Below are 22744 nucleotides of genomic sequence, written 5' to 3'. Positions count from 1 at the left end.
TTGTGTGCGTGCGCACGCGAAAGAGAGAGAGTTGAAGAGTAGGAATGGTAAATGACAAGGAGCTATCAGTAAGACGCGCCCTTCCGTGGTACAAGTTGAAATGCTAATAAAAAATTTAAAAAAAAAACAATACATGCTTCTCTCTTCTTTCCATTCGTTTTTAGTAATAAAGGCAATAAATCACATACATATGTTTAAATGGAAACAATTAGTCACTTCTAATACCAGGAGTATCGTCCCATTCCTTATTTTAACTGGTAAATTTTGAATTCTAGTAGTAAAAAGTGTAAAAAGTACTTATTTTATGAATCCTCAGATTTCGGGCACTTAAAACTGCTTTGGGCAAATTCCCGGGCAAATACTCATTTATAAATGTTGTGCCTCTGGACACTTGCCCGGCCCATGTCACCAACTCGGCTGCAGAGTGAAAATTAGGTGTGAATAAAAGGTCGGCACTGTAATAAAGGAGTCAAGCGATACGGCGGTTGAAAAACTGGATTCGTTAGCAACAGGGTTTACCTTCCAGTCTGATACAGGTTTTATATAGTTTCCCTAAACCCACTAGAAGCGAGTATCATTACGGCTCCTAAAACAAGGCTAACCTCGAAACTCCAAAAAATCGTCAATTGGTCTGAGCTGCTGCCTAACCCATGCCTAACCCCTAATGAAATATTAGCGCTTGTAGAATCGTAGCACAGCATGGCGTAGCGTGGAGACTTGTCTGCTTCCTTGAAATTCGAGTACAGGTCCTTATCTGGGGTACTCAGTATTCTTATTAGCTGAAATATCTAGACATTCTAAATTACAGACAAAAAGGCCTCAGTATGCCATCATCTCTAAGCACCAAAAACATTTGGGATACCATCTCGAGAACTTGTAAAGTACAATGGAGGTGCTGTCAGAATGAAGGTTTGCGTCAGGCCATCGGACGTGTTCTGAGACCTCAAATGGTAAGACTAACGGTTCGTGAAATTCGGTGGTGCAGCGAAGTAACTGCAGTCGGAGGAAATTCCACCACAGCGCACTCTTCACTAGAGAGTGCACAATTCTGTTCAGAACTTGTTGCTTAGTTGTCCATTGATACTAAATGGTTGTGTAACAGCGAAAAACGTCAACGTACCAAAACTTCTCCAAGTTTTGCACTAAAAGAGAATGGTGTAGTTGACCCGAAAACTGACATTTTGAGACCGTTAATATGTGCAAAGTATGACTTTTTAAAATAAGAAAACAGCAACCAACCACTGCTAATCACGTTCTTTATTTACAAAAATAGCCTCATCAGCGGCTTTGAACCACAGGTTCTTCACCAGACGGCTGTTCAAGTTTAGATTACAGTTGTGTCCGTTTACGTTACTTATTGTCTGTTTTTTACCCTTTTCAGTGAAAGGTCCTTGGTTTGATAGTGCCCTACACCAAAAAACGATATGAGAAAGGGCTTGTTATTAGATACAGTTACAGTTAAATTTAAATAGTTCAGTTGGCTCTAAGCACTATGGGACTTAACATCTAAGGTCATCAGTCCCCTAGACTTAGAACTACGTAAACCTAAGTAACCTAAGGACATCACACACATCCATGGCCGACGTAGGATTCGAACCTGCGACCGTAGCAGCAGTGTGGTTCCGGACTGAAGCGCCTAGAACCACTCGATCACAGCGGCCGGCAGTTAAATTTCTCATATGGTTTTCTGTGTAGGACACTATCACCCTTGTGGTTGTTTACAGCAGTTATTGTCTGTTTTTTCCTCCTTTCTCCACAAGGAGGAAAAAAACAGCCAATAACTACTGTAAGCAACCACAAATATAAGTAACCCTGAACAGCCGTTTTAAGATGAGCTGCCGGCCGGTGTGGACTTGCGGTTCTAGGCGCTTCAGTCTGGAACCGAGTGACTGCTACGGTCGCAGGTTCCTTAGGTTAGGTTAGGTTGAAGTAGTTCTAAGTTCTAGGGGACTGATGACCACAGACGTTAAGTCCCATAGCGCTCAGAGCCATTTAAACCATTTAAGATGAACTTGTCGGTTCGAATCGAGTAACGGCGCTATTTGTGTCAATAAGTACGATTATTTGCAGTGGCTTATCGCTATTTTCTTCTTTTCAAGAATCAGCTTGTAGGATATTACGTTCCAATACTCAAGTACGCATCAGAAACGAGGGTAATGGAAGAAACTAAAGGTAAGCAGTATACAGGATTGCGAGATGAAATTTCAAAGATGCAGTATAAGATGGTGGAATGGATGGAGTAAGGAATGAGACGATGAGAGAAATAGTGAAAGAGAAGCTGATGTAAGAGATAATACAAAAGACAACGTTAAGGTGGTATGAGCATGTTAAAAGCATGTGAGTTGGTAGGAGACAAGCTCACGAGACGAGAATAGAAGGCAAGAGCCCCACAGGAAGGTTGAAAGGCTGACGGACAGATGGATCCTTGGAGTGAGGGACTGTGTGATGAAGAAAGAAGACTGGGAAAACATGGAGAGGCTAACGTGACTAGAGGGCAGGAAAAGATGAAGAGGCCAAGTTAGACCCAGACTGGAAACTGTTGATGATGACAATGAAAATTATGTTGATGAAGTTATAGCTGTGGAACTTCTACAGATTGTAAAATGCAACTGTTTATAACGTACCACAGTGGTGTTGGAGAAGTCGAGACGAACAAATTGGTATAAGACACTTGCGCTCGCCCTCTTACAGCTTCGGTTTAATCAGTCATAACCGTTTGAAGTTTATTTCTTTTCCTTACCAAAATTGTAACAGAGTGAACTTAATAGTTAAATCATTTTGATTCTCTGGCCTTCTCACTACAAGAGTAATGTGCTTGTAAGCGTCAAGTTCAGACCGAATTATAAAAGTGATTAGTTTTTGCATAATTTTCGCAAACGTATCTTTTTTTTCGTTGCCATCACGGGAAAATTTAAATTACTAACGTTAATCTGACCTAGAGATGGGAACAATCTGACGGTTAAACATATACCAGTATTTCAGTTCCGACTAACCGGTATTTATTTAGTCACAGTTATAACAGGTTTTTCTAGTTTTCTGCTAATAACTGGGTAAAGAAGCCGGCATATTAATGTGCTGTTGCAGCAATGCTAAAATGTATAGTGGTTGCTAACAAGAAATGTTTATCCGAAAAATTTCCATTGCTTTGAAGTATTGGGTTATTATCGAAAACAGGAAAAGCGATCAGTGTTATTTTAATAACAACTCCGACAGAAACATGAAACAAACATAAAAGACACAAGAATCGGTCAGCACTGCAGACAGTAGAGTTCCTGTTGCCTTGTGTGGTGACCTATTAGGCGGCGCGCATGTGCGTGCAGTCTGTCCCGTAGTTTCTCGCTGTCGTACTCGCACATAGGTTGTATTGCAGAATGGCACCGTCCCTGATTCCAAAGTATTTTACGAAGTGTGGTAACAATGAAGTAAAATGCTCCATTTGCTTAAAAAGATTAAAAATGGGAAGAGGCACAACAAACATGTGATATCACACAAGAAGAAAATGTCCGTGCTTGCTTCAGGCAAGCACCATCCAAAAGCAATGATGCAAGAAAATCATCAACTTGTGACCTCTGGCTCTCTCTACTTGACCTGTGCCATGTTTGCTGGAGGCATTGTCAATTTCTGCCCCATGTCGATCCAGATCTGCTTCTCCTTAACTTTCATCAGAATTTTTCAATTTTTGTTAGAAATTTACGTCAATTGCCGCAAGTAACAGCAGTAAAAACAGAAACAAAAATTAGTTATACCTTTGACCGGCTTTAACAGGTTACATTTGAAGCGATAAAAACCGGTATGAGCGGAAACCAGTTGTTCCAGCTATAACCGTCTTCCCTATTCTGACTGATTAACCCAGTAGCACCGTGCATTGCCATATGGCGATGCTTGTAACACTTTTTTAAAATCGTTGATTCCACGACATCAACGAAGAAAGAATGTTGGCAGCATTGGATTCCGTTCCGCAAGACTGAAAGATCACTACAATGCAACGTTTTTAGCAATACATTTAAATTCTGCGGCGTAAGCAGTGTTGGAAGTCGTTGTTTGCTGAATGACGAAGAAAAATGGAGTATGAGTTCGAGTAAGTATGTTTTACACAGTAACTTACGATATATAATTTGGTTTTTTAGTATGGTTTGCTTTAAATACTCAAATATATATTCTTTGGAGGTTACTGCTTGCTGTGAAATAAATTTCATTCATTTAGGCCGTTTGAACGTCGGTGTTGCCATATGGCAACGCTAGGCGCTTGTACTCAGTAAAAGGACGAATTTTCTCTTTCTTGTTTTAGAAGAGGTTTCTCGCTTGCTGAGGCGCTGGAGATTCCTTATAATGACGATACTGAAGGTGATGTGTTTGTTGAGTCCCCAGATCCGAATAGAGAAGAATGATGGATTATTGTATGTGCAGTGGCTGAACAACTTACTTGTCGCAATGATCTCTTCTTCATGTGGTGCACAAGAAGTTGGCCAAGTCAAGAGATTCTCGCAACTAAAAAGCGAAATATAATGACTCCCAGACCAAAACTGGTAGACAAATATAATACATATATGGGAGGTAGTGACCAGATGGATCAGAATCTCGCATACTATCGCATTGCAATAAGAAGCAAGAAATGGTACTGGTGTCTCTTTACGTGGATTTTAGATGTCGCCATACAAAACAGTTGGATTTTGTATAATAAAGCAAGAAACCAAACTATTTCTCAGCTTGATTTCAAGAGAGAAGTAGCAACAGTGTACTTGCAAAGGCACCAAGCTTTACCAAAAGGATGTGGGAGACCATCTGCATGAAGGGCATGTTCCGACAGCCGCATGTCAGATTCAGTTACGTTTGATAACACTGACCACCTCGTCCAGCACACAGAAGGAAAGAAGAAGAAAAGGTGTGCACACAAGGACTGTAAATGTACTGTGAGAACAATGTGTTCAAAGTGTAATGTGGGTTGTGTATTGACTGTTTTATTCCATTTCATGTAAAATAATGTTGAGTTCAGGATTTGACTTTTGATTATGAATTGTACTGTGTTATAAAGTATCAGATGTATGATGAAGACTGAATAACAAATCTGCACAAAACTTGTATATGTAATAAGAAATTTCAATAACCAACTTATTTTAGTTGAAGTTGTAATCCATATAAATTTAGGTAGTGAAAGCGCCTAGAGTTGCCATATGGCTACTTCAAATAATTCACTAATGGCGGTAATGGCTTTTGTCTAAACAACTCTGTTGTGTAATTTATGCCTTTTACAGACATAATAACACATTTTTTTAAAATCACGAAAAAATTAATTCCGGCGCTAATGGGTTAAGCTTGTGGCATAAGATAACGAGAGAATGTTCATAATCTATAGCTTAGGTGGTGAACTACAAGCGTCCTATACCAAATTGTTTGCCTCGACTTCCCCTACACCACTGTGCACATGGTAAACAGTTATTGTTTACACTGTGTATTCCCAGAGGAAACGGGTAGTGTAGTTAGGGCACAGAGGGTGACACGCCGACGAGCGAAGTTCAGTAGTTGTGACGGAGTACCCTGACTTCTATCGAGAGAGAGCTCGCTGACGCACCGAGGCAGCGTAGTGGGCTCGTGTGAGCAGACAGCTGACAGACGGGTGCAGCGTAGGGCGCTCGTGTGAGCAGACAGTTGACAGACGGGTGCAGCGTAGGGCGCTCGTGTGAGCAGACAGTTGACAGACGGGTGCAGCGTAGGGCGCTCGTGTGAGCAGACAGTTGACAGACGGGTGCAGCGTAGGGCGCTCGTGTGAGGAGACAGTTGACAGACGGGTGCAGCGTAGGGCGCTCGTGTGAGCAGACAGTTGACAGACGGGTGCAGCGTAGAGCGCTCGTGTGAGCAGACAGTTGACAGACGGGTCGCGTAACGTGCGCGGCGTGTGCTCTAGGTAGGGAGGCGGCGAGTTGACGGGTCTCAGTGGGCGGCGGTAGGGCGGCGCGCAGCAGCAGTGGCAGAGAGGAGCGCAGGCCGCCTACCATGGCTACTGAGGTGTGCTGAGCTGAGCTGAGGTGCTGCGCTGCCGGCCGGGTACGGACTGCTCTCCGCGGACTCGCGGTCGGCCGGCGCTCCGCTATATTTACCCGCGCAACGACGCCGTGAAATGGGCTATAGGGGCCGCACCCGCTATTCTCCGTGGCGGGAAAATGCCCCGCGTATCAAAATATAGCTGGCGGCGGGCCTTTACAGCGCGTTTCCACTGTCTCGGCCGACCCGCGGCTGCGGGTTTATTTATAATACCGCGGGCAGGCGAGGTGAGGCGAGGCGAGGCGCGTGCCCCGGCGGGCCGGGAAGCCGCTGAGTCCTCTGAGCTGCGGCGCCGCTTATTAGCATAACTTGACAGACGTCCCAGTGGCTATGCTAATTCGATGGCTTCTGTCGCCGCAGAAATATCCCGTTGCGTTCACTAGGAGTGCTGCTCTGTCCAGTAGCGTTATTACGACCACCTGCTAGTACCCGGAATTGTAGTTGTGTGTAGTAGACAACTTTTTACAAGTCAGTCAGTCCGGTGCTGCTACTGGTAGAGGAGATAGGGCCACCTGCAGTGCTTGCCGTACATGCTGAGTGGGACGTCACGAAAAAGAACGTTCAAATGGCTCTGACCACTATTGGACTTAACTTCTGCCGAGCGGTCTAAGGCGGTGCAGTCATGGACTGTGCGTCTAGTCCCGGCGGAGGTTCGAGTCCTCCCTCGAGCATGGATGTGTGTGTTTGTCCTTAGGATAATTTAGATTAAGTAGTGTGTAAGCTTAGGGACTGATGACCTTAGCAGTTAAGTCCCATAAGATTTCGCACACATGTGAAAATTTTTTAAACTTAACTTCTGAGGTCATCAGTCCCCTAGAACTTAAAGCTACTTAAACCTAACTAACCTAAGGACATCACACACATCCATGCCCGAGGCAGGATTCGAACCTGCTACCGTATCAGCAGCGCGGTTCCAGACTGTAGCGCCTAGAACCGCTCGGCCACCACGGCCGGCGATGTCACGAAAGGCTCACACAGAATATGCGATGGTCGTGGTCGTACAACATAAGTTCGACTGGATTAATGCCATTTGTCCGAGACCGCCTGGAAAAATACATACAATTTTTACTCGGCTCTGACTAAACGGTGTGAAGTCTTAGTCGGATGAAAATTATTGAACTATAGGAACTGTTTCTCCCTGAACATTTTGATATACAATTCATAACATTAGTTGTCATGTACATTTTACTACAGTTCTTACTACAGTTCTTTGTGAACATCAGTAAATTACATTTTGACATGCTGCTCCTTCCTTGGAATCTATTCACTGACTAACTCTCTTACGTGTTCCTGAAACTTCAAGTACGTATTAACTAAGTGTTATCAAAAAAGTAGACTACAATCATGCCGTGTTAAGAGTTGGAGACATGCAGTTTGAAAAAGTGAACACATTTACGTATTTAGGCGTGGACATGACTTCGAGAAATGAGATTGAATGCGAGCAGAAGAAGAGATTACGGGCGGGAAATGCGTGCTGCTTCTCACTGAATAGGTTACTTTCGTCACGGATATTGTCTAGGGATATAAAGATTACAATATACAAAATTATTGTTCTACCAGAATGAGATTTTCACTCTGCATCGGAGTGTGTGCTGATATGAAACTTCATGGCCGGACCGAGACTCGAACTCGGGACCTTTGCCTTTCGCGGGCAAGTGCTCTACCAACTGAGCTACCCAAGTACGACTCACGGCCCGTCCACACAGCTTTACTTCTGCCAGTACCTCGTCTCCTACCTTCCAAACTTTACAGAAGCTCTCCTGCAAATCTTGCAGAACTAGCACTCCTGAAAGAAAGTTTCATATCAGCGCACACTCTGCTGCAGAGTGAAAATCTCATTCTGGAAACATCCCCCAGGCTGTGGCTAAGCCGTGTCTCCGCAAGGAGACGAGGTACTGGCAAAAGTAAAGCTGTGCTTGGGTAGGTCACTTGGCAGTCGGCACGGTAGCTCAGCGTGTTCGGTCAGAGGACTAGCTGCCCTCTTTAAGAAAAAAAAACTGAGTTAATGGATCAACAATGAACTGAAACGGGTGCCTTTCAACGTCCGCCCAGAGTAAATACAACGAAGGAAAACGAACAAAATGAGTTTTAAAAAAATCTGGTAGAGCACTTGCCGCGAAAGGCGAAGGTCCCGAGTTCGAGTCTCGGTCCGTCACACAGTTTTAATCTGCCAGGGAGTTTTATTATTCTACCAGTTATGCTGTACGGGTGTGAGACTTGGTCTCTCACTGTGCAAAATGTAAAGCCGTTTCGAATATTTGAAAACAATTTTGAGGAAAATTTTCGGAGCAAAAAGGGATGACATTAGCGGAGAGTGGCGAAAACTGCATAACGAAGAGGTTCACGAACTCTATTCAAGCCCTGACATAATGAGTATTACTAAATCACATAGGCTGCGATGGGTGGGTCACGTAGCTCGAATGGATGAGGGCAGGGCAGCGCGCAGAGTACTGGTAGGGCACCTAGAGGGAGAACGTCCTGTGGGGAGACCGAGGCGTAGAGGGCAGGACAATGTGAAGGCTGATTTGAGGGGCCTAGGTACTGAAGGCGAATGGAAGGAAATAGCCCAAGACGGGGACAGATGGCGAAAATACGTTGCTGCGGTAATGGACTCTCGAGTCCGGTATGGCCAGTGAGACAATCATGTCATTGCAGCTACCAGTTTTTATTCTAGAAATATTTACATCTGGTAATCACAATTGAGGTCACTTTTTTATAATTACTCGGTACGTATTTTATTTCCTATTAATACTTCGATAGTGTCTGCAGTCTACATTCCTCCAAATAGTACCCTGAAGCATCTCAGAAATTTCAGATCTCTAGGTCAGATTCTTCGTGCGTAAAGTATACATCCCAGGTAATTCTATTCTCGCTCAGTTCAAAGTAATATTTGATATCACTCACCTCTGTTGTTCATAAAACATTCCAGTCGCCTAGTTTTCTTGGTTTACATGTTCCTCATCTTCCCTCTTCCTTTTCTTGTTTTTCTTCGCTATTCTGGCGCCTTTACTTGCATCAAGCAGCGGCACCAGTTCCCTTGAGATAACCGAAGTTGAGCGCTCTCGGGCCTGGTCGGCACTTGGATGGGTGACCATCCACGCCGCCATGCGCTGTTGCCATTTTTCGGGGTACCCTCAGCCTCGTGATGCCAAGTGAGGAGCTACGCGACCGAACAGTAGCGGCATCTGTCAAGAGTACCATCATAACGACCGGGAGAGCGGTGTGCTGACCCCACGCCCCTCCTATCCACATCCTCCACTGAGAATGACACGGCGGTCGGATGGTACCGGTAGGCCACTCGTGAGCTGAAGACGGAGTGCTTCAGTTGTATCAGCGACCCAGTTTCCAGCTTCCACCACTCTGGTGTACTCAGTTGCTAACAGTGATGGTCTCATATTAAACGCAGCGTATATTCCTAAGAACTCTAGAACTTAGCTCCTTCTAACTGTCCCACATTAAAACAAATTACGGGCATAATAACTGTGGAGAATGACAAAATAGCAGCAACTCGAACAACAGAAAAGTTAATGAGGCAAACAACGCTCGAAAGCGAAATATATGTAATACGAGCATCGCAAAGCGATTCTCCTAACGGGGCTGTAAGCTTGAACAAAAGTCATATACTATATGTTTCTCGAACAGGAGTTTAATGATAATAGTGACGTGTGAAAGCAGGGCAAGAACGGATGTGGGCGCACACCGAGAGATTTTTAAGTTGATTTCTAAACAAATTGCGGATGTCCGATTGAGTTCTTTTAAGGACCATTTTCTTGAAAAGACCCTAAACATCGATTTAAGATGGAAAACAGAATATCGATTTTTTGAAGCGGATTCGCAGGTAAGTTATCTTAAGTTCCAAGAAATCCTCACGTCATGCAACTGCTTTAAAAGTCCTAACACAGCAATCCTGGACACTTCTATATCTATGGCTAGCTGTAAAATTATATTATCCCAGCGAACACAGTTGTCTAGTACAGGTTGAAACGATCTCTTATAAGATCTGTACAGAGTGTATCATAATTAATGGCGTAAACGCGTACAATTGAAATGATACAAGAAGAAAAAAAGTCTCGGTTAACACGGGTCTGTAAACGAACAGTTTGCGAGACAAGTGCGACTTCGTTGTTACCAGTTACTATTGGTGTGATTATGTGTAAACACCTCATTCTGGTCCGTGGCCGGTGGTCTTCGTTTACATTTTCGAGACGTGGTGTTATAAACAGAAGGGATATGACAGTACCGTACACAGTTAAGAGCTGTTTGCGTAGCGTTCGTTGTACTGTACGAGTAATGGTGGTAAGTTGGAATATTGCAGTAAAGAGGAATATGCGAACATGCATTTCATGTATGATAGGCCTAACAACAATGTACGAGAGGTCCCGCGCTTGCACCAAGAAGCGCGTCATCCCTGAAGGCACCACAAGAGACGAACATTTACAAGGGTGCATTAACGCCTCCGAGAAACTAGGCGCTTTGCGCATGCTCTGTGAGTGGCTAGGTCTGTACGAAATACGCACGTGTTCGAAGATGTGGTTCTGGAAATAGTCGAACACTCTCCAGAAATCTCGACATGGAGATTTGCCACACAAGTTCCTGGAATGACCAACAGCAGTGCTTGGAGAGCAATACGTCGCAAAGCAATGCACCTGTACCACCTCCCACGATTTCAGTGCCGTGAGATGGATTTTTGTCCTACACTATCGTTCTATCAGTAGACGCAACAACAAGCTGAAAGAAACCCTGTGTTTCAAAACAACATTTCATTTACAGAGGAAGCACGGTTCATCCGTGATTATTACAGTTCTCGTGTTTGGAGTTACCCATATGTTTATGTTCTCTACATCCGCGGCGTTTGTCATTGAATGTGTGGTTAGGGTTGCTTGATGATCGTCTTAGCGTGCAGTACGTGTTACCCAACAGACTCAACGGACGGAATTAGCTTCGATTTCTGCGGCATCATCTTGCAGGATTGCTTGAGAATGTGACCTTAGAGCAATGCCAGAGATTGTGGTGTACGCGTGATAGAGCACGGCACAGTTTGCTGCTATGGTAACATGAGGTCTAACGTGCCGATATGGCCGAAGATGGAATGGGCAAGAAGGACGCGTATTGTGGCTTTCAAGATATTCTGATCTGAACCCTAGGGCCTTCTGCATTTGAGACCACCTTAAAGGTGGTGTCCACCCTCCGGTTAACACAGTAGAAGAATTGGAGCGGAGACATCTCAGTCCTTGTCAAGAATTTATAGACAATCAAGGCGTGTCTCAAATGATTCGAAACCCATTGCGCTGACGGGTACAAGCCTGCATCTGAGTACATGGACGGCGCTTTGGACACCTCCTTCAACTATTGGTACACTACTGTAACTATTTTGTTCGTTCAAATCACTTACACTTCTACAATTTTTCTTAAAGATGTACAGAATTGTTATCCTTTCCTAACTGGGATGACGTGTACACAGAATTAAGTCAGTTGCAGCTGGCAATCACAGAATCGTAGTTATCTACCTGAGACTTTTTTGTATCTACTATTGTGTACTTTCCACTGAATACATTTACGTCATTAATTATTATACACCCTGTATATACTTTTCTTTGCACTCTGTTTTAAGAGTACTTTGCGGGGTAGCGAAAAAGTACATCTCTCTGTCATTAGGTCACAAAACATCAAGCCTGACAATAACCGTAAGTACCAATAAATTGCTATATCATATGCAGACAGCTACTCTGAATTTACCTCCTAAAATTTACTTCTACAAATAAGGAGACATTTTGTACTAATGCAAATAAGGAAAGAGTTAAACATTCTCTGCGCTGTATGAAAGTGTAGTGTACCTAAACTGGGATACCTGAAGGACTGTAAATTTTTTAATTGTTTGTCACTCTTCGTCATAAGTTATAGGTAGATAGACCTAACAGGGTAATCAATGTTATCTCAGTAATTTCAACTTTTCTAGTGTTCATTTGTTAACAGTTTTCTTTTATTAATCACTATTGTTTCCGACGCCTCCATTTTAGGATCTTTCATGGGGACGCACGGTCTTTTTTGTGAAGTAAAAAGTGTAAACTTGTATCAGAAAGTAGTGCGTGTGGCTCATCTGAACGAGAACTTCAGTAACACGTGCAAGAATAGCAACAACTTGTTAGCACTATCCAGTACACGCTTAACAACTAGCAAACAACGACTCTCTATATACATTGTAACGTCCTGTTGTTAAAAGGAACATTACTAAAACCACACACGTTCCGACAGTTCCCGAACCTGTACGGAAAATTGGTATAGAGATCAACATAGACATCATTTCCGCCCTTTTTATTGCTCATGAAAATCACACATTGCATGACGTAGCACTATACAGCGAGACCTTCAGAGGTGCTGATCCAAATTGCTGTACGCACCGTTACTTCTAATACCCAGTAGCACGTCCTCTTGCATTGATGCATGCCTGTATTCGTCGTGGCACACTACCCACAAGTTCATCAAGGTACTGTTGGTCCAGATTGTCCCACTCCTCAACGGTGATTCGGCGTAGATTCCTCAGACTGGTTGGTGTGTCACGTCGTCCATAAACACCTCTTTTCAATCTGTCCCAGGCATGTTCGATAGAGTTCATGTCTCGAGAACATGCTGGCCACTCTAGTCGAGCGATGTCGTTATCCTGAAGGAAGTCATTCAAAAGATGTGCACGATGGGGCCGCGAATTGTCGTCCATGAAGACGTATGCCTCGCCAGTATGCTGCCGATATCGTTGCACTATCGGTCGGAGGATGGCAATCACGTATCGTATAGCCGTTACGCCGCCTTCCATGGTAACGAGCGGTGTACGTTAGTCCCACATAATGCCACTCCAAAACAGCAGGGAACCTCCAACTTGCAGCACTCGCTGGACAGTGTGTCTAAGGCTCCAAACACGTCTCCGATGATTGTCTGGTTGAAGGCATATGCGACAGTCATTGGAGAAGAGAAGGTGGTGCCAATCCAGAGCGTTCCATTTGGCATGTTGTTGGGCCCATCTGTCCCGCGCTGAATGGTGTCGTGGTTGCAAAGATGGACCTCGCCATGGACGTCGGGAGTGAAGTGGTGTATCATGCAGCCTATTGCGCACAGTTTGAGTCGTAACACGATTTCCTGTGGCTTCACGAAAAGCACTATTCAAGCGCTCTCAGGGTTCCTCCGAGCCATAATCCATAGGTAGTGGTCATCCACTGCAGTATTAGCTCGTGGGTGGCCTGAGCGAGGCATGTCATCGACAGTTCCTTTCTCTCTGTATCTCCATCCTGTCCGAACACATCGCTTGGTTCACTCCGAGACGCCTTGACACTTCCCTTGTTGAGAGCTGTTCCTAGCACAAAGTAACGATGCACACGCGATCTAATCGCGGATTTGGCCGTCTAGGCATGGTTGAACCACAGACGAGCTGTTTGCGTCCTTCCTGGTGGAATGTCTGGAATTGATCGGTTGTCGGACGCCCTCCGTCTAATAGGAGTTGCTAATGCATGGTTGTTTACATCTTTGTGTGGGTGTAGTGACATCTCTGAATAGTCAAAGGGACTGTGTCTGTGATACAATATCCACAATATCTGGGAACCGGGGCGATGGAAAAAAATTTTTGTTGTGTGTATTTGAGTGGTGGTGTGATATATTACGCTACAATTTCAGCAGCTAATTTACGTTAATCACGGCTATTACTGATAATCAATGCAATAACAGTGGCAAGCCGGCCGCGGTGGTCTAGCGGTTCTAGGCGCGCAGTCGGGAACCGCGCGACTGCTACGGTCGCAGGTTCGAATCCTGCCTCGGGCATGGATGTGTGTGATGTCCTTAGGTTAATTAGGTTTAAGTAGTAGTAAGTTCTAGGGGACTGATGACCACAGATGTTAAGTCCCATAGTGCTCAGAGCCATTTGAACCATTTTTAACAGTGGCAAATAGCAAGCAGAGTAGCAAATTAGAGTGATGCATTTAAATGTGGTATTTATAAGAGATATGATTACAGAATTCTGTTTACCGTGTGTAGGAATATAACTAAAGCAGATAATAACTGTTTATACACTCCTGGAAATTGAAATAAGAACACCGTGAATTCATTGTCCCAGGAAGGGGAAACTTTATTGACACATTCCTGGGGTCAGATACATCACATGATCACACTGACAGAACCACAGGCACATAGACACAGGCAACAGAGCATGCACAATGTCGGCACTAGTACAGTGTATATCCACCTTTCGCAGCAATGCAGGCTGCTATTCTCCCATGGAGAAGATCGTATAGATGCTGGATGTAGTCCTGTGGAACGGCTTGCCATGCCATTTCCACCTGGCGCCTCAGTTGGACCAGCGTTCGTGCTGGACGTGCAGACCGCGTGAGACGACGCTTCATCCAGTCCCAAACATGCTCAATGGGGGACAGATCCGGAGATCTTGCTGGCCAGGGTAGTTGACTTACACCTTCTAGAGCACGTTGGGTGGCATGGGATACATGCGGACGTGCATTGTCCTGTTGGAACAGCAAGTTCCCTTGCCGGTCTAGGAATGGTAGAACGATGGGTTCGATGACGGTTTGGATGTACCGTGCACTATTCAGTGTCCCCTCGACGATCACCAGAGGTGTACGGCCAGTGTAGGAGATCGCTCCCCACACCATGATGCCGGGTGTTGGCCCTGTGTGCCTCGGTCGTATGCAGTCCTGATTGTGGCGCTCACCTGCACGGCGCCAAACAGGCATACGACCATCATTGGCACCAAGGCAGAAGCGACTCTCATCGCTGAAGACGACACGTCTCCATTCGTCCCTCCATTCACGCCTGTCGCGACACCACTGGAGGCGGGCTGCACGATGTTGGGGCGTGAGCGGAAGACGGCCTAACGGTGTGCGGGACCATAGCCCAGCTTCATGGAGACGGTTGCGAATGGTCCTCGCCGATACTCCAGGACCAACAGTGTCCCTAATTTGCTGGGAAGTGGCTGTGCGGTCCCCTACGGCACTGTGTAGGATCCTACGGTCTTGGCGTGCATCCGTCCGTTGCTGCGGTCCGGTCCCAGGTCGACGAGCACGTGCACCTTCCGCCGACCACTGGCGACAACATCGATGTACTGTGGCGACCTCACGCCCCACGTGTTGAGCAATTCGGCGGTTCGTCCACCCAGCCTCCCGCATGCCCACTATACTCCCTCGCTCAAAGTCCGTCAACTGCACATACGGGTCACGTCCACGCTGTCGCGGCATGCTACCAGTGTTAAAGAGTGCGATGGAGCTCCGTATGCCACGGCAAACTGGCTGACACTGACGGCGGCGGTGCACAAATGCTACGCAGCTAACGCCATTCGACGGCCAACACCGCGGTTCCTGATGTGTCCGCTGTGCCTTGCGTGTGATCATTGCTTGTACAGCCCTCTCGCAGTGTCCGGAGCAAGTATGGTGGGTCTGATACTCCGGTGTCAATGTGTTCTTTTTTCCATTTCCAGGAGTGTATTTCTGCTTAAACAATACTTCTGGACCACAGCTAGATTGGTGGGATTTATGCTTTGCAAAGTTACTTATTACCTTACTATGAAAAGCTGAGGTGTTTAAGCCAAAATTAACGTCTTTTAATCAAAACATAATTTAAAAACACTGTTGTTGTTGTTGTCTTCAGTCCTGAGACTGGTTTGATGCAGCTCTCCATGCTACTCTATCCTGGGCAAAGCTTCTTCATCTCCCAGTACCTACTGCAACCTACATCCTTCTGAATCTGGTTAGTGTATTCATCTCTTCGTCTCCCTCTACGATTTTTACCCTCCACGCTGCCCTCGAACGCTAAATTTGTGATCCCTTGATACCTCAAAACATGTCCTACCAACCGATCCCTTCTTCTAGTCAAGTGGTGCCACAAACTTTTCTTCTCACCAATCCTATTCAATACCTCCTCATTAGTTACGTGATCTATCCACCTTATCTTCAGCATTCTTCTGCAGCACCACATTTCGAAAGCTTCTTTTCTCTTCTTGTCCAAACTAGTTATCGTCCATGTTTCACTTCCATACATGGCTACACTCTAAACAAATAAAACACTAGCACGCTAATCCTATAAATGAAAGCCTGTGGTCGCTTTTCCTGGTTTTTAAAAACTCTTACACGGGTTGCGTGGTCTATTAGAGAGCCGTAATGCACGTCGTTACTGAGTAATGATATGGGCATTCAGATGTCATGTTATTTTCACATTATTGACGTGGGACGGAAACAAGTTGTGTACAGTTTCGGCTGGACTGAATTTCACCAGGCGTTTAGCGATTTCAGCTGTCATCGTTGCTTAACTTCACAAGTAAAGCGTTGCGCGACATTGAAGATAGTTGCCCTCCCTGACGTTCTGCAAGATTCACTCTTGATTTGACCTTACTTTTGATTGATCAACCTCGGTTTTGATGCCAGTAAAATTATTTTTTATCCACCTTCGTTGTGCCTGAATAAAATAATCTTTTACCTACTCTAAAAACTACACACGAAAAAATGTCCTCCCGTCAAAAAAATAAAAAAATAAAGCATTTCAGAGTAATGCCTAGTTTGCTGGTATCTCTCTCAGGATGCACAAACTCCTTATTGAGTCATGCAACAAACTGTCTGTATCGTGGAAAGTGCACTGCTTCATCCACTGTAGATCGTCGCTCAGCAAGCAGAGGTCCCTACTGCAGCTACAGTGGTTCTCGTGGACGGTATCTGTGGAGCTGACGTCCGGCGAGATCACTTCTTACCTTGTCTTCTGTATCCTCTTGTACAGACGTAACGTAACAGGTTGATGCTTCACTGTGGAGCTGATACATTGTTAACGGGACAATTTAGGCTGCGTAAGAAAATATTTTATTTATTTTCAGCTCTCAGTTAATTCAATGGACAACTTTATTGACACAGTAGTATAGTTAATCATAATAGATCTTAAGGCTGTCTTACGTTGCATTGTAGATGTTTTCAGTAATTTTGTAATGAATTACCCATGAGTCTTTGTAGGAATATTGTTTCTGAAATATGACGGAAAGTAGCTACGCATAGGTAATATGTAAGTCTGCAGGCTTTCGTCGCCGTTGGCATTGAAGTTAAAATCTTCTGGGTTATTAGATCGCGTCATGTTTCTTCTAAAATGTTCGACGTTCGATCCCTCTAATTTCAATAGAGGACGGCTATAGGCTTCCGGCATCGTGGCTCCCCGCCATCAAGGAAGTAAACACGCGGCCGCCGTGTGTGAGCGGCATGAACAACGCGCTGCAAGTCACCTCGGCGGACAATAATATTTCGGGTAAACATTCCCCCTCTCTTGCTCTGTCTGTTTGGAATCTAGCCACTGATGACGACCAACCAATAGCGGTAGCAGGCATTGCAACCAATACCCCTTCTCCAGCATAAGTGTGGAACAGTGCCTTTCTATCCAATGACGATGGACCACCAATGGTATCCACAGGAGATGAGCTACCAACGCCCCTTCTTCTGCAGCAGAGTGGGATTCTTAGCCTGAGACTATGGCCCACCAATGGCAGCCATATGAATTTTGACCAATACTATCACTTCTCTAGCACGAACGCCAGAAAACTCCCCCTTTATAAGTGGGCGCGACACTCGTCTCTGACAGTGTTTTAGCCGAACATTTTAGAAGAAACATGACGCGGCCTAATAATCGAGAAGATTTTAACTTCAGGCATCGATATTGTTTGTGTGCACACACCAGTATTGTTAATGTAAGAGACGCACAGTATTGTAGAATAAGTGTACTGTATCTGTGACTAAAAGTCAGATGCAGCTGCGTCAGACGTGCCCGCTGGTATATCCGTAGCGGCTAGCTTCTTAATAATATGAGAGCTACTTTTTTTTTTTTCGAGATCCGATCTATCGCGAAATGGAAACGATAGTGAGAATAAAAAATGTTTTATTTCTAACATTTGGCTACACCTTTCAGCAACTTGTGTACATAGTCGCCGCTCTGACATTGACATCTAACGTAGCGTTATACGAATTTTCTAATACTCTCGACATGGAATGAGCCACTAGTACTTACCTACGATTCTCTACGCTTACCTGCAACTCGTTGTCTCTGCCAAAATGCTATCCTCATAGCCAGCGGTTCATTTGAGCAAAGAGCTGAAAATCTGAAGGAGCCGAGTCAGAGCTATGTGGTGGGTGATCAAATATTTCCCATTGTAAACGGTACAGGAGCGTCTGTGTAACACCCGCAGATTGTGGCTGAGCATTTTCGTGAATAAAGATGACTGGATTCCTCTTACGTTGTACTGAATTGCCACTCGCAGACAATGTTCTAGCAAAACCTCATCTACTCACTAAACAAGATCCTCAGTTGACAGTCGCTTCCTTTCCTGTCCACCTGCGTAATCAGCGTCTGTATCTCCTGCTTCAGAATTCCTGTACCGTTGCCGCTGTTTGCTGTCAAACACGACAGTTACGTTATGTAAGCCGCCTGCAGTCAGGTGTTTTCCCTCAGCTTAAAGAACACTAACGACAACACGCACTTCACACTTGGCGGGAGAGTCTGTTGTTCTAGACTTCTTTAGGTGCTCAATGTTAGACGCGAACTGAAAAGTGTGACATGACGCGATCGATGGGTATACTAAAGACACTGTGCAACTCATCTGCGCAAATCTTAATCTGATTTTCACTTTGGTATTACATTGAAGCGCCAAAGAAATTTGTATAGGCAAGCGTATTCAAATACAGAGATATGTAAACACGCACAAAACGGCGCTGCGGTCGGCATCGTCTATGTAAGTCAATAACTGCCTGGGGCTGTCGTTAGATCGGTTACTGCCGCTACAATGTCAGGTTATCAAGACTTAAGTGAGTTTCAACGTGGCGTTATGGTCGGCGCACGACCGATGAGGCGCAGTATCTCCCAGATAGCGATGAAGTGGAGATTTTTCCCTTACGACGATTTGACGAGTGTACCGTGAATATAAGGAATTCGGTAAAACATCAAATCTCCGACATCGTTGCTGTCGGAAAAAGACCCTGCAAGATCGGAACCAACGACGACTGAAGAGAATCGTTCAACGTTACAGAAGTGTAACGCTTCCAGAAACTGCTGCAGATTTGTGAATGCTGGGACATCAACAAGTGCATGCGAACCATTCAACGGAACATCATCGATATGGGCTTTCAAAACCGAAGGCCCACTCGTGTACCCTTGATAACTGCACGACACAAAGCTTTACGCCTCGCCTGGGCCCATCAACACCAACATTGGACTGTTGATGACTGGAAAGATGATGCGTGGTCGGACGAGCTGGTTTCAATACGTGTATGGGGACAACCTTGATGCTCCTGTACTAAGGGGCTATACGTCATATCGCAAAGATGACCTGACTGGAGAAAGGGCCAAAGGCGGAGTCGCTGTGTTTGTCCATAATGACCACCACTCATCTGCTCTACCCCTGGATACTGACCTGCAAGCAGTTGCAGTTGAAATTCATTCACCTCGGAGGCTTACCGTTTGCTCCCTTTATTTACCCCCTCTGGATGCAATGACCTTAGACGCTCTCACAGATCTTATCGACCAACTCCCCCTGTGAGATTTCAATGCCCATCATGTCCTGTGGGGCTCCACTTCTCTTTGCGCTCGAGGTCGAATTTTGGAGAGCTTCCTAACATCTCAAATGTTGTGCATCCTCAACACAGGTACTCCGACTCATTTCTCTCCTGCTACAGGGTCATTCTCAGCCATTGACCTATCTTTCTGCTCTCCAACCCTCACCGACTCTGTTCACTGGAAGGTCATTGACGACCTTCATTCCATCGATCGCTTCCCTATCCGCATTCATCTCCTGGATGGTGTATTGCTGGAGCAGCGGCCACCATCGTGGATGATTGGCAGGGCTAACTGGCCACTGTTCACTCGGTTGGCTGTCTTTGACCGCCACAACATCGTACAGGAATGGGTGGATCACATCACGCATGTGATCCATCATGCTGCTGACCTGTCCATACCACAGTCTACTGGCACTCTTAAGCGGCGCCTTGTGCCTTGGTGGACAGAAGAGTGCCGTTCAGCCATCCGGGACAGGCGTACGGCTCTTCGCCGATTTCAATGCCGCCCAACAGCGGTCAATCTTACCGCCTTTCGAATCGCGAGAGCCAGGGCACGCCGTGTCATTAAAGAGAGCAAGAAAAGGTCATGGCAGGAGTTCCTGGACTCCATCAACGTTCCACGTGTTCCACAAAAGTATGGGAAGCCATCCGGAGGATTTCCGGCAAACATAGCCGTTTACCAATAGCTGCTGTCCTGAACCAGGGATGCCTCCAAACGACAGCCAGAGCCATTGCTCAGACGCTGGCAGAGCATTTTGCACAAAGTACTGCCACTGCAAATCAGGATCCAGCGTTTCGTCGCTACCGTGCGACTGTCGAAAGAGCGACCTTGGACTTTCGGTCGAACAGTTCTGAGGCCTACAATTCCCCTTTTTCCATGTGGGAACTTGAATCGGCACTTACTGAGACTTCTGACACTGCACCTGGTTACGACCGCATCCGGTACTCCATGCTTCGACATCTGCCAGCTGCGTCAAAGGAAATCCTCCTCGAATGTTTTCATCTCATATGACAGACAGGAGTGTTCCCCACCTCCTCATCCCTCTCCTCAAACCAGGAAAGGACCGCACATGTCCCGGCAGTTACCGTAGTATCACCTTGACAAACTGTGTCGAAAAGACCCTGGAACGGATGGTTAACCGGCGTCTGGTCTGGCTGTTAGAGACCAGACAGCTCCTTAGCCGCTTTCAGTGTGGATTCCGAAAATTTCGGTCCACGGTCGACAACCCGACCCTCCTAGAGGCGGCTATTCAGCAGGCTTTCCTCCGTCAGCATCACTGTATCGGTATCTTCTTTGATATCAGTAAGGCATATGATACTACTTGGAGACACTGTATTCTTGCACAACTGCATCAATGGGGCTTTCGTGGCCGCCTCCCGATTTTCATTCGGTCTTTCCTGTCTCAGCGGTTTTTTCGGACCCGCGTTGGTAACACACTGTCTGATCGCTTTGAGCAAGAGAACGGTGACCCCCAGGGCAGCGTTTTTAAGCGTTACCCTCTTTGCCATAGCCATCAACAGTATAACGTCTACAGTGAGGAGTCCAGTACAGTGCTCCTTATTTGTGGACGACTTTGCTGTTTTCTGTTCCTCCTCCAGTGTTGCAACCGAGAGCCGTCAGTTGCAGCTAACAGTGTGGCGGTTACAGGAGTGGGCTGCAAAGACGGGTTTTCGGTTTTCTGCCAATAAGTGTGTTTGTGTTCATTTCAATCATTCTCGTCGTCTTTTTACTTTGCCTGCCTTGCATATGTGGGATACTGCCCTACATTTTAGAGACACAGTGCGGTTTCTGGGCCCAATTTTTGACTCCAGGTTGTCATGGCTGCCACACCTACATGACTTGAAAGCCAGAACCCTGAAGCCACTGAACATTCTCAAGCGCCTCAGCCACAGGTCTTGGGGAGCGGACAGGGCGCGTCTCCTTCAGTTTTACCGAGCTTTCGAGCGTTCACGGCTGGACTATGGGTGCACAGCGTATGGGTCAGCGAGGCCTTCTTATTTGCAGATCCTTGACGCTATTCACCATGCTGGGACTCGACTGGCCACGGGTGCTTATCGAACCAGTCCCATAGATTAGATTAGATTAGATTAATACTTGTTCCATAGATCATGAATACGACACTTCGTAATGATGTGGAACGTGTCAGGTTAATGAAAGATGTCTGTACAAGATATTACATTACACAAAATATTGCATGACACCAAATTTTAAGTTAGTTTTTTCCCTCCCTTAATTTATATCTAAAAATTCAGCCAATGAGTAGAAGTAGTTGTCATCTAGAAATTCTTTTAATTTATTTTTAAATGTTGGTTGACTATCTGTCAGGCTTTTGATGCTGTTTGGTAGGTGACCAAAGACGTTTGTGGCAGCATAATTTACCCCCTTCTGTGCCAAAGTCAGATTTAACCCTGCATAGTGAAGATCATCCTTTCTCCTGGTGTTATAGCTGTGCACACTACTATTACTTTTGAACTGGGCTGGATTATTAACAACAAATTTCATAAGTGAATATATATACTGTGAGGTTACTGTGAGGATCCCTAGATCCTTAAATAGATGTCTGCAAGATGACCGTGGATGGGCTCCAGCAATTATTCTGATTACACGTTTTTGAGCAATGAATACTTTTCTACTCAACGATGAATTACCCCAGAATATGATACCATACGAAAGCAGTGAATGAAAGTAGGCATAGTAAGCTAATTTACTGAGATTCTTATCACCAAAATTTGCAGTAACCCTAATAGCATACGTAGCCGAACTCAGACGTTTCAGCAGACCATCAATGTGTTGCTTCCAGTTTAACCTCTCATCAATGGACACACCTAAAAATTTTGAAAATTCTACCTTAGCTACAGACTTCTGTTCAAAGTCTATATTTATTACTGGAGTTGTGCCATTTACTGTGCGGAACTGTATATACTGTGTTTTATCAAAATTTAAAGAGAGTCTGTTTGCTGAGAACCACTTAATAATTTTGTGAAAAACATCATTTAAAATTACATCACTTAGTTCTTGGTTTTTGGATGTTATTACTATACTTGTATCATCAGCAAAAAGAACTAACTTTGCATCCTCATCAATATGGAATGGTAAGTCATTAATGTATATCAAGAACAGTAAAGGACCTAAGACCGAACCC

General features: G+C 45.2%; 1 protein-coding gene across 1 annotated transcript in view; it reads right to left on the bottom strand.

The window, feature by feature from the left end:
• Nucleotides 1–6170, bottom strand: part of LOC126355892 (troponin C, isoallergen Bla g 6.0101) — a 52633-nt gene extending 46463 nt beyond the window's left edge. The window contains exon 1 of the mRNA XM_050006397.1: nt 5991–6170. Within this exon, the coding sequence (XP_049862354.1) occupies nt 5991–5993 (3 nt within the window). The 5' untranslated portion in view covers nt 5994–6170. The remainder of the gene's footprint in view (nt 1–5990) is intronic.
• Nucleotides 6171–22744: the final 16574 nt, after the last annotated feature.

The sequence above is a fragment of the Schistocerca gregaria genome, chromosome 3 (assembly GCF_023897955.1).
Source record: "Schistocerca gregaria isolate iqSchGreg1 chromosome 3, iqSchGreg1.2, whole genome shotgun sequence".
Taxonomy (NCBI): domain Eukaryota; kingdom Metazoa; phylum Arthropoda; class Insecta; order Orthoptera; family Acrididae; genus Schistocerca; species Schistocerca gregaria.
The sequence above is the reverse complement of the archived record's forward strand: the minus strand, read 5'-3'. Positions and strand labels throughout refer to the sequence as shown.